General features: G+C 40.5%; 1 protein-coding gene and 2 non-coding genes across 3 annotated transcripts in view; 2 read left to right on the top strand and 1 right to left on the bottom strand.

The window, feature by feature from the left end:
- IL13RA1 (interleukin 13 receptor subunit alpha 1) overlaps nt 1-12,732 on the top strand; it is a 64,975-nt gene that overhangs the window by 14,866 nt on the left and 37,377 nt on the right. The window contains exons 3-4 of the mRNA XM_090265058.1: nt 984-1,122; nt 3,365-3,485. Coding sequence (XP_090121184.1) covers nt 984-1,122; nt 3,365-3,485 — 260 coding nt within the window. The remainder of the gene's footprint in view (nt 1-983; nt 1,123-3,364; nt 3,486-12,732) is intronic.
- On the top strand, nt 2,748-2,854 carry LOC149990883 (U6 spliceosomal RNA). Its single transcript, XR_016508753.1, has one exon. It is a non-coding gene; the product is annotated as a U6 spliceosomal RNA (small nuclear RNA).
- On the bottom strand, nt 5,316-5,422 carry LOC149990882 (U6 spliceosomal RNA). Its single transcript, XR_016508704.1, has one exon. It is a non-coding gene; the product is annotated as a U6 spliceosomal RNA (small nuclear RNA).

Below are 12,732 nucleotides of genomic sequence, written 5' to 3'. Positions count from 1 at the left end.
TGGCATTTTGCATGGGGGCAGGGTCCAAGATGGATTCCTGCTGTTTGCTGTCCACTGAGAGAGCGGGAGCCTCCTCCTCCGTCCCCATACCCTCTGGCCCTCACAGTCTGAGGCAATGAGGGTCTGCCTTTCCTGGCGTTGGAATCGCGAGCTGATGGGTTTGGTCTGCAGCTGAGGGTGCTCCCCAGGTGCTTCTCACCTCCCCTTAAGTACAGGTGTCTGTGCTTACTGCCATCCCGCTGCTGTCACCAGCACAGCTTGACCTCTCCACCCCGGCTTTGCCCCTCCTACCCATCCGGACGAGCACCACTACTTTATAACTTTATATGTTGAACTTCCATGTAGCTTTATTTTCTGGAACTTCTGCTTATTTCTGGTTTTGCGGTAGTTGTATTCCTTCTTATTTGTGGAGGGAGACGGAGCGTGTCAGTCTAGGCCTCCATCTTGGCCAGAAGTTGTCTCCTTATCTACCTTGATCTTGATAGCATTCTGCATCTGTTTGGAATTGAATTTGGTAGTATTATTGTGTTTCCTTTGGAATGGCTTTTAGGCAGTTGATGTTTTAGTATGACAGGTTTTAGGGGTAAATGTCATGATGTTTAAACATTTAAAAAGTGGGAGATAGTCTTTTATACTAGGGTTTCTTAATGGTGGCACCACTAACATTTGGCACAGGATAATTCTTGTTGTCAAAGGGAGGAAAGGCTGTTCTGTGTATTGTAGGATGTTTAGCAGGATACTTGGCCTCTCCTCACTAGATATCAGTAGCAGCTCCCTTCAAGTCATGACAACTGAAAGTGTTCTTAGACATTACCAAAGGTCCCCTGGGGTGAGGTCGAGCAAAATCACCCCAGGTTGAGATGACTTATCTATACCAGTGGATAACTACATTTTTTATGCACCTGGGCTTGCTGACGTTTTATTACTTCAGTGTATTTCTGTGTGCTTGCTATAGCAATCCTTATTTTTATATCCTAACATAGAAAATTGCTCCAGAAACTCATCGTTCAAAAGAAGTGCCCCTGAATGAGAGGATTTGTCTGCAAGTGGGGTCCCAGTGTAGCACCAATGAAAGTGACAATCCTAGCACTTTGGTGGAAAAGTGCATCTCGCCCCCTGAAGGTAACAACTGAAAGCAATTTCTCTTGGTATACAGAGAATAAATCCAAATTATCCATATGCTTACGTTCAGTGTTCATTAATTAATTCAGTTGCAAACATTTTCTGAGTCTAATAAGTTCCAAGCACTTGTTCTAGGTGGTAGCAACATAGTAGTCAATATGAGGACATCCTGCTTTCCAGGTGTTCACGGAAACCTTCAATAACAATATTGAATAGTTATCTAGCACTTAATAATTTGGAAAATCACCCCCCCACCCACACATACCTTTCCTAAATCAAGCCTCATAAGCTTATCTTGTAAAGTGAGGAAGGCACATATTATTATTATTACTCTTCCCATTTTGTGAGGAAACTGAGTAAATTGCTGTAGGTCTTCAGATTCCAGGTCCAGTGCTTAAAAAAAAAACCCAAAATATGTACTATCTTCCTCATTATATAGAGAGATTAGTTTGATATGCAGGATATATTTGGGGAAAGCTGTTAAAAAAGGAAAATGAACTGCTGGCCTGGCTCCAATTCAAAATTAATCCCCGGAAAAGCTGTCAAGTAGTCCAGCTGATCATTGTGTCCCAGCTGCCTTCCCACCCATCACCCAGTATCCTTTTGGCATTTATATTGCATGCAGGGAGTAGTGCATACTGATTAAGAGCAGAGTTACCAGAGCCGAAAAGTCCCACTTTAAAATTCAGTTCTGCCAGTTTCTAGTTGTGTGACCATAAGCAGATTACTTGCTTCTTCCTCCCTTAAGTTTCCTCATAGATAAAATGGAGATAACAATAGTACCTACCCACCAGGACTGTTGAAAGGATTGCATAAGTCAGTATATGTGAGGTACTTAGTGCCTGGCAAAGAGTAAATACTCTATACATATTACCTATTAATATCATGTTGCCCCTTGGTTGTGCAGGGCCCATTTCCTACCTCTAAACCTTAGCACTATGTGGCATGTTCTCCAGGCAATTCTGTCTACTTGCCTTGCACTGATCAAAAGTATATAAAGTGGCCCTGGCCAGGTAGCTCGGTTGGTTAGAGTGTTGTCCAGATACACCAAGGTTGCGGTTTCAATCCCCAGTCAGGGCACATACAAGAATAAACCAATGACTGCATCAGTAAGTAAATCAACAAATCAATGTTTCTCTCTCTCAAATCAGTAAAGAGGAATATGAAATATTTGTAAAATTATAAAATTTGGTGCCACTAGGAGGCTGGGAGCATGGTTTAAAACAACTTACCTCCCCTATTCTCATTTCTTCAGGAGTTTAATAAATAATCTGAAAAACACCTAAATTGTATTATGACAGTAAAGTGGTTGATGGTGGCTCAGTACAGTACCACTTTAAGGACCCTGGGAGATAACAGGTTTGCATTTTAAAAAGAGGCATTTAATATAGAGACATGAGGCCACAACTCAAAACACTTTATAGCGGTAGAGATTTCAGATTGTAAAGATTTTAGGTCTCCTAAAGTCATAACTTAGGCAACTACTAAGGGTTACATTATGCTTACCTTTTTCCAAATTGCTTCAGAAAAAATATTTAATGTTTAAAACAAGATGTGATAGTATTGACTTAAATATGAGGTAAATTATAACTCAATAAATTTTTTATTTTAAAAATAAGTAGATAGTGCTCCCTTTGGCAGCATATAGACTAAGATTGGAATGAGGCAGAGAAGGGTAGCATAGCCCCTGTGCAAAGGTGACACGCAAATTTGTGAAGAAAAAAGGTAGATATAGAGGTTGTTTATATTTTCACGTTCATTTAGGAATCCTGTAGTTATTTTCTTTTAAAAATTTATTTATTTATTTTTAGAGAGAGGGGAAAGGAGGGAGAAAGGGGGAGAGAAACATGATGTGCTAGAGAAACAGCTATCAGTTGCCTCTGTCACGACCCCAACTGGAGTCCTGGCCTGCAACGCCTCTGACTGGGAATCAAACCGGCAGCCTTTCAGTCCACAGGCTGGTGCTCAATTCATTGAGCCACACCAGCCTGTAGTCATTTCTTATGATTAAAATATTATTCAACCTTTTAGCTATCTCTCCAGTTAGGGCTATACGAGTTAGGATCCCTCAATGATAATAAAAGTGTTTTCTTAGTATCTTCAAGTGAGAGAGAAAGTTATGAGCATTTTAGATTTGGGTAAAGCAGTATGAAACACCCCCACCGCCCCTATCCGCCAGAGTGACTGGCTAGTCTGCCTTACAAGGAAAGGAAGGTCCTAAACTCTTGTCTGGGTATTCTAGGTGATCCTGAATCAGCTGTGACTGAGCTACAATGTGTATGGCACAATCTGAACTACATGAAGTGTACTTGGCTCCCTGGAAGGAACACAAGTCCTGACACTAACTATACCCTCTACTACTGGTAAGTCTGGACAGGAGACTTATAGAGAGAGGGCTATAGTGATGGTCTTTGGATCTAACCTAGTTTAAAAAAACAAAAAGAACAGTCTATTTTCGGCACACCCAGGAAGTTGGGCAGTTTGCTGCAGTGGAAAATGCATCTGCTTTTGATGTCTACTTAAAAATTAAAAAATCATTATAGAACCACAGGATGTTGCAAAAAACTCACAGCAAATCCTGTGTACCCTTCACCGAGTTTCTCCCAATGATAATGTCCTATGTAACTAGAGTACAATATCAAAACTAGAAAATTGGTGTTAGTACAATCCAGCAAATGTTTTAAATGTTTACAAGTTTTAATGCACTCATTTGTGTGTGTATGTGTAGTTATATGCCATTTGATCACATGTGTTGATATAGAACAGTTCCATTACCTCAAGGATTCCTCGTTTCCCTTTTATAACCGTATTCGCCTCTCCTCTGCACCCCTTCCCCCGCACTCCACCCCTTCAAGGCTCTAGCCTCTGACAACCACTAATCTGCTCACCTCTATAATTTTGTCATTTTAAGAATGTTACTGGAATGGATTGGCTCAGTGGATTGAGCGTCGGCCTGCGAGCTAAGTGTCGCTGGTTCGATCTTCCAGTCAGGGCACATCAGAGAAGGAAAACTCTGACTCCAAAAAACCTCCGCTACCTTGCGGGATACCTCTTCAGGGGAAAGGCTAAGGGAGTAAACCCCGACAGAAAATCCGGAGCCGGAGTCCCTAAGGCGGTTTGACGTTGTAGTCAACACCGGCAACTCCTGCGGCGCACCTGAAGCCAAGCTGTATTGACTCCGTCTTTCCCTTGGACACTTCAGCTGCGAAGAGAGGGGGGCTCTGCTGCATGGGCAACAGCAGACCCTCCATATTACCCTGCCCAGGCTCTGTAGCTTCAGCTTCACTGGAGAGGACACTCCAGCGTCATCGCAAGATGTCGATTTAACACGGGAGGAGACAGATACCGTGTCACTCCCGAGTCGGACTGCACAACCATTCTCGGCGGTGCAGATAGACTCTTAAGAAGCTACACCATCGTCTCTCGAGACGGACGGCTGCTGACGACGACTGGAATGGAATCATACAGCATATAACTGCTTGAGGCCAACTTATAAAAACTTTGCATAATATCCTTGATATGTATCTAAGTTTTAGTGTGTATGAATAGTTTATTCCTTTTCATTGCTGAGTAGTATTCCATGATATGGATGTACCAGTTTGTTTAAGCATTCATTTATTGAAGGATATGTTGGCTGTTTGTAATTCTTTTATTTTTATTTTTATTTTATTATTTAAAAAAATCTTCACCCAAGGACATATTAACTAATTTTAGAGTGGGAGGGAGGGAGAGAAAGACAAAGACAGGGAGAAAGAAAGACAGAGAGATAGACAAACAGAAAGACAAGACAGACAGAAAGACAGACAGGAAGGAAGGAAGGAAGGGAGGAAGGAAGGGAGAGAGGAAGGAAGGAAGGGAGGGAGGGAGGGAAGGAGGAAGAAAGAGATAAAGAAAGATTGAACCTGCAAACTTTTGGTGTCAGGACAATGCTCCAACCAACTGAGCCACTTGGCCAGGGTGGTTGTTTCTAATTTTTTCGCTGTTACGAATGAAGGTGCAGTAAATATCTGTGGATATAACTTTTCATTTCTCTGGAATAAGTGCCCACGAATACAGTTGTTAGGTCCCATGGTAATTGTGTATTTACTTTTATAGCAAACTGCCAAACTGTTTTCTAGAATAACTGTACCATTTTACATTCCCACCAGCAATGTATGAATCATTGGTGTCTACTTTTATTTATTTATTTATTTTAAAATATGGAATGCTTCACAAATTTGAGTGTCATCCTTGCACAGGGGCCATGCTGATCTTCTCTGTGTCGTTCCAATTTTAGTCTGTGTGCTGCTGAAGTGAGCACTGGTGTCTACTTTTAAAAAGGGTTAAAAACTAATTTAGTTTTCTACAAAATAACTAATATTTGATATTTGTGACTATAGCTACAAAATCTGTTAAATTTCTAAATTAATATTTAATAATTTCCTTTCCTTTGGAGCCTAGAATTATTAGTAGCAGAACAAAGAAGAAAGAAGCAGGTTAACCAATTCAATTCAATAAAACTTTAATTAGCACACATTGTGGGCAAGCAAAGCACTGAATGAGCAGCTGAGATAAGAAACAAACATGTCTCTGCTCCTAAAGCTTAAAATGTAAAGAGAAGACAGTGCCCAATACAATTACCTATATTAAAAGAAGAGTGAAGATGAAGGTTAGGTATTGTAGCGGTAAAGACAAACTCATGAGAAGCTAGCGTGGAGCTTGGGGTAGTAGCAGGGGGAGACTGGGAGGCTTTGATGAAGGTAAGCAGCATAGTTGGAGGCTTCTCAGAGGATGGCATTTGGGGAAGAATGTTCAGAGGAATGGGGATATATAGTCAGTGTGATATCAGGGTGGGAAAGTGGGAGATCTAGCATTGGCAATCTGCTATTCACACAACCTTTGGATTGAATGGAATGCAGAAACCATGTCCAGGACTTCTGAAGCTATAAGATAAACGTGGCCTTTCATCCTGGACTGTCCATTTTGCCCGATGACTTGATGAAAAGGCTTTTTGGTATATTTAAATGTTCATGGCTAGATCATGGAATAAAATGCAAAAGTCACATGAACTTTTGAACAAAAACCTCCAAAGTTACCTGGGATTTCACATACTTCTGGCAAAGATGAAAAGCCCTGCTGGTGAAGCTGGATGGCCCCTCCCCTCTTGCCCTCTGCTCCTCAGCCCACACTGAACTTCTTTCAGTTCCTCAAATGGACTTGTCAAATGCTCAAACAGAATGATGGAATTCCAACAGAATAGTGTGACCATTCTGTATCCCCTCACAGCCCGCGTCTTGCCCTGTCACCTGGATGCCTCTTATTTGTTGTTATCTTACTTCAGACATCACTTTCTCTCCACAAAGCCTTTCTTGACCTTTCAAGTCTGGCTATGAGTGCCCTGTCATTGTCTGTCATGTCCCACTTGCACTTTCCTGTGTCGTGGTACTGGGTGCAGTGTTGTCATTTCCTCTTTACCTAGTGGTAGCCCTCCCCAGGCTGCAGTCTCCCTTGAGAACAGGGGCTGTGTCTTGTTTTCCCCTGTGCCTGACACACGGTACATGTTCCATATATCAGTTTTTAATGTTTTGTTTTTTAACAAAGACTTCTTTTATTTTATTTATCTGTTTTTAGAGACAGGAGAAAGGAGAAAGGGAGAGAAACATCACTGTGTGGTTGCCTCTCACTCGCGCCCCCAACTGGGGACCTGACGTGCAACCTAGTCATGTACCCTGACTTTGAATCGAACCAGCGACACTTGGCTCGCAGGCCGACACTCAATCCACTGAGCCACAGCAGCCAGGGCTTTTCAGTTTTTAATGTTTTGTAGATAGGATCCAAAGCAACGGAATATTCGAGACTGGGGTGAGGACTTAGGAGGGATAACAACTCAGGAACATTATAGTTCAGGACTAAAACGAGAGGAGGAGCCCTGGCTGCTGTGGCTCAGTGGATTGATTGTCGGCCTGTGAACCAAGTGTCGCTGGTTCGATTCCCAGTCAGGGCACATGACTAGGTTGCACGTCAGATCCCCAGTTGGGGGTGCGAGTGAGAGGCAACCACACATTGATGTTTCTCTCTCTCTCTCTTTCTCCTTTCCTCTCTCCCTAAAAATAAATAAATAAATAAACAAATAAATTATATTAAAAAAAAAAGAGGGAGGAGGATGCAGTAGATCCCACTCTCTAAAGAAATGCTAGTGAAGGAGCCAGAGAACTAACCCTTAAAAGGAGCAGCCTGGCTCTGATGATGTTGCACCAAAGTCTGAAGAGAGCTGTTATTACAGGCTTTTAAGAGGTCTTAAAATTGGTAACATCCTGTGTTTATTATACTATTAACTCCTCTTCCTTTCCCTGGAGTTATTATTGGTAAAATAACAGGGAAGACCTTTAAAGAGTCTGTGTCTATAGAGGGGACAGGGAAAGGAAGGGAAAACATCTTAAAGCTGTGTTATTCCATGGCTGACTATGCATGAATGTAACTCAGATACAGCAATGGGGGTGACACTGGAGGTAGATGGTGGCCTAGTCCTTGGATTTCTTGTAGGAAAAATATGGAAGAGCCTTGGGTCGTATACTAGCACAAACCAAGTCTTAGAGCCAATTGCAAAATGATTGCCCTCCTGGGTGAACAAATCACAAAAAACAAACAAAAACTGGACCAACCAATTGGAAGAAAAGCATTATTCTTCTGAGTTGATGCCGTGTCTTGCTAAAGCTTACAACAGGCGGTGCTTGAGCTGCCTTTTGGCCCTCAGTTGATGAAAGTGCAGAGTACAACCTCCCATCACTGGAGGTGGCTCAAGAAGTCATCCCAAGGGAGTAGTGGTTCACTGGCACTCCAGGGGGCAGGGATTAGGGATAGCCCCTCTTTTTCTTTCATATATGTATATATTTTTATTTCAAAGCATCACTTCTTAATTTCAGTGGGGGATAGCACTTCTTGTCATACACATTCCTGGAGTTGGTCATGAGCGTGCACTTGTGCTGTACCTGTGTTGTTCAATATAGGAGCCACTAGCCACATGTGACTCTTTACATTTTAATTTAAGTTAGTTAAAATTAAAGCAAATTAAAACTTTAGTTGCTCAGTCTTACAATTTCACACATGACTAGTGGCTCCAGTGTTAGCACGGATATTGAACATTTCCATAATCCCAGAAAATGTTGTTGAGCGCACTGATAGAGATTCTGTATCTTCTGCCTTCACAATCCCGTAACTTATTCTTTTCTGGAACCACACTGCCTGGGTTCATATCTTGGTTCTCTTCCTTACTAGTGTGATTTGGGGCAAGTGCCTTCTCTTCAAGACTCAGTTTTATAATCTTTAAAATGGGGGTAGTAATAATCTTACTACTTCTTGATCATGGTATCTCCCCTGCCAGATAAATATAATCTTACTACTTCTTAAGGTTGTTGCGAGGGCTGCAATTGTCTGAAAAGTTTTTAGAGCCATGCCTAACTGCTAACATGTATATAGTAAGCCCTCCATACATGATAGTTATATTATTTTTATTATTCATTCTACTCCCTTGCAGATGTAACCAGTACACATTACTGGCTTCTTCCCCCACCTCACAGGATTAGCGCTTAGCCCACACTTCCTTCTCCTCTGCTCTCCCCTAGAGAGATTCTTTCCAATAAAAACCACAGAAGAAAGAGAGACTCATGGCTCACTCATTACCAAGCACTTGGAATTGATTTAGGTGCCAGTGTAAATCATGTCAAACTGCTACGCTGTCTCCCTAATACCCAATCCAAAAATGCAGTGTCATTTTGAAGACCCAGGGCAGTGACTTGTGGCTCTCGATGGAGAGTATGGCACCGAAGGAGCCTGACCTTAATAGCTACAGACTAACCATGCCAGTGAATTTTAGGGAATTTCTTACCACATTAATCATCTTCAGAGTTGGGAAAATAGTCCTTTATTTGTCCATTTCCTCCTTATTATGCCTGCTGTGTGAGTCTGTGGAGGATTTGAGTGTATGAATTTTTAAAAAATCCTTACCCAAGGATATGTTTTTATTGATTTGAGAAAGAGAGAGAGAGAGAGAGAGGGAAACATGGATCAGTTGCCCCAACCCTGTATGCATCCGATGGGGATCAAGCCCTCAACCTTTTGGTGTATGTGACAACACTCCAAACAATTGGGCCACACGGTCAGGGCTCAGTGTGTGAATTTTAACATGAAGCAACCAAATGCCTTCTATCTTAGGTTTTCATCTGATCTCTCACAAGTAGTCCCCAAAAATTGTCTACTCAAAACCAGTATTTTCTATTTTCTTATTTTTTTCTAAATTACAGCAAAAATTTAAATTACATATCTTGAATCCATGAGAATATGTGAAATAGGTTGCAAAATTGAAAAAAGAATCTGAAAGATTGCCCATTAAAGGAGTTCCTTCATTATTTGAAACAAAATTAATTTTCTACACAGGTTTCTTTAGTTATGTAACAAAAATGTCATGTGTCTTCACTTTCTGTTTCTGGCTGTGGATGGAAAACATTCCAGGCCTGTGTGATCTGAAAACTAGCCAGCGCAGTTAGTTTTTAAAAAGGCTGTTCCTATTCATGAACCACTGGGGCCAACAACTAAGGAGAAAAGCCTTACATACTATTTTTTAAGGAACAAGAACATTTTCTATATTGAAGCATGTCTTTTCACAGCCTTTGAAGGAATACATATATTAGATTTGAATTTTTCTTTTCTTAAAGACTTTATTTTTTGGAATAATTTTAGGTTTACAACAAAATTGAGAGAAAGGTACAGAGATTTTCCATATATGCCCTGCCCCCCCACATGCATAACCTCCCTTATTACTAACACACCCCACCAGAGTGGTACATTTGTACCAATGGTGAACCTATTTTGACCCATCATTATCACCCAAATCCATATTTTATCTTAGGGTTCACTCTCATTCTGTGAGTTCAGACACAAGTGTAATGACATGTATCCACAATCTTCGTTCTCTGCCTATTCACCCTTCCCCCAACCGCTGATCAACCACTGATCTTTTCACTGCCTCCATAGTTTTGCCTTTTCCAGAATGTTACATAGCTGTAGTCATAAAATATGTAGCCTTTTCAGACTGGCTTCTTTCACTTGGTAATATGCATTTAAGGTTCCCCCAGGTCTTTCCAGGGCTTCGATAGCTCATTTCTTTTTAAGGCTATATAATGTCCTGTTTTCTGGATGTACCAGTTTAACCTACTGAAGGACATACTGGTTGTTTTTGAGCTGTAGCACTGACAAATAAAAGCTGCTAAAAACATTTGTGTGCAGGATTCCGTGTGGACATAAATTTTCAGCTCCTTTAAGTAAATACTAAGGAGTGTGATTGCTGGGTCATATGGTAAGAATATGTTCAGTTTTGTAAGAAATTGCCTAAGTGACCATACCATTTTGCCTTCCCACCAGCAATGAGTGAGAGTTCCTGTTGCTCCACATGCTACCATCATTTGGTGTAGTCAGCATTCTGGATTTTGGCCATTTTGATAGGATTAGTTGTATCTTGGTGCTTTAATTTGCACTTTGTGATGACATGTGCAGCATCTTTTCATATACTTATTTACCATATTTATCCTCTCTGTGTTTGGTGAAGTTTCTGTGAAGGTTTTTGGCACATTTTTTTAGCTGGATTGTTTGTTTTCTTGTTTAGCATTAAGAATTCTTTGTGTATTTTGGATAACAGTTCTTTATTAGATGTGTCTCTTGCAAATATTTTCTTGCAGTCTGTGGCTTGTTTTCTTATTCTCTCGATACTGTCTTTTGCAGGGCAGAAGTTTTTTTAGTTTAAATGAAGTCTACCTTATTAATTATTTCTCTTTTTTTTTTAGGTCCTCACCTGAGGACGTTTTTTTCATTGCTTTTTTTTTCTTAAAGAGAAGGGAAGGGAAGAGAGAGAGAAACATCTCTCTGAGAGAGAAACATCGATTGGTTGCCTCCCATATGCACCCTGACCAGGGATATTGAAACCACAACCTAGGTATATGCCCTGACCAGGGATCAAACCTGCATCCTTTTGGTTTATAGGATGACGCTCCAACCAACTGAGCCACACCAGCCAGAGCATTGTATTTTTTATAGCTCATACCTTTGGTGTTGTACCTAAAAGGTCATTATCATACCTGATTCATCTAGTTTTTCTTCTGTGTTATCACCTAGGTGTTTTATATTTTACATTTTGTATATAGTTCTGATCCATTGTGAGTTTAGTTCTGTGAAGAGTGTAAGGTCTGTGACTAGATTCATTTTTTTGCATGTGGATATCTAGTTGTTCTGGTACCATTTGTTGAAAAGACTACCTTTGCTCCTTTGTCAAAGGTTAGTTGACTTTATTTATGGGAGTAGATTGGAGTTTTATAAAAATGATTTCCAAAAGAAAAAGAAAATGATTTGCAGCAGAATCCCCTGGAGAACTGCTATCAAAATACTGATTCCTAGGCCCTGGACACAGCCTTCTAAGTAGGATCTTCTGGAAGGACTTTTGAGGAATCTGTATTTTTTACACTTTATTTTTAGTTATATTTTATTGATTATGCTATTACACTTGTCCCATTTTTTTCCCCTTTTCCCCCCACTCCCTCAGGCAATCCCCACACCATTTGTTCATGTCCATGGGCCATGCATGTAAGTTCTTTGGCTGCTCCATTTCCTATACTGTACTCAACATCCCCATGGCTATTCTGTAACTGCCTATTTGTACTTCTTAAGCCCTTCACCTCTTCACCCATTCCCCCACATGCCCCTCCCATCTGGCAACCACCAATATGCTCTCTGTATCCATGATTCTGTCCCTGTTCTTGTTTGCTCAGTTCATTTCTTAGATTTATTTGATAGATATATATTCATTGCCATTTTATTTTTCATAGTTTTGATCATCTTTTTCTTAAATAAGTTTCTCGAACATTTCATATGAAAATAGTTTGGTGATGACAAACTCCTTTAATTTTTTTCTTATTTTGGATGCTCTTTATTTCCCCTTTGATTCTAAATGATAGCTTTGCTGGGTAGAGCTATCTTGGCTGTAGTTCCCTGCTTTTCATGACTTGGAATATTTCTTACCAATCCCTTCTAGCCTGCAAAGTGTCTTTTCAGAAACCAGCTGACAGTCTTACAGGAACTCCCCCGCAGGTAATTAGCTGCTTTGCTCTTGCAGCTTTTAAAATTCTCTCTTTAGCTTTCACCTTTGGCATTTTCATTATAATGTGTCTTGGAGTGGGCCTCTTTGCATCCGTCTTGTTTGGGACTCTTTGCTTCCTGGACTTGCATGTCTATTTCCTTCACCAAATTAGGGAACTTTTCTTTAATTACTTTTTCAAATAGATTTCCAATTTCTTGCTCTTTCTCTTCTCCTTCTGGCACCCCTATGATGCAAATGTTGGAATGCTTGAGGTTACCCCAGAAACTGCTTACACTATCCTTGTTTTTTGTTTTTTGGATTCTTTTTTCTTCTTGTTGTTCTGATTGATTGTTTTTTGCTTCCTTATGTTCCATATCATTGATTTGATTCTCAGCTTCATTCACTCTACTGTTGTTTTTCTGTAAATTGTTCTTTATTTCAATCAGTGTATCCTTCATTTCTGACTTGATCTTTTTTATGCTGCTGAGGTCCTCACTAAGTTCCTTGAG

The sequence above is a fragment of the Furipterus horrens genome, unplaced genomic scaffold, assembly GCF_987537825.1.
Source record: "Furipterus horrens unplaced genomic scaffold, mFurHor1.1.pri manual_scaffold_17, whole genome shotgun sequence".
In the NCBI taxonomy this organism is placed as follows: domain Eukaryota; kingdom Metazoa; phylum Chordata; class Mammalia; order Chiroptera; family Furipteridae; genus Furipterus; species Furipterus horrens.
This window is presented reverse-complemented; position numbering and strand designations above follow the sequence as displayed.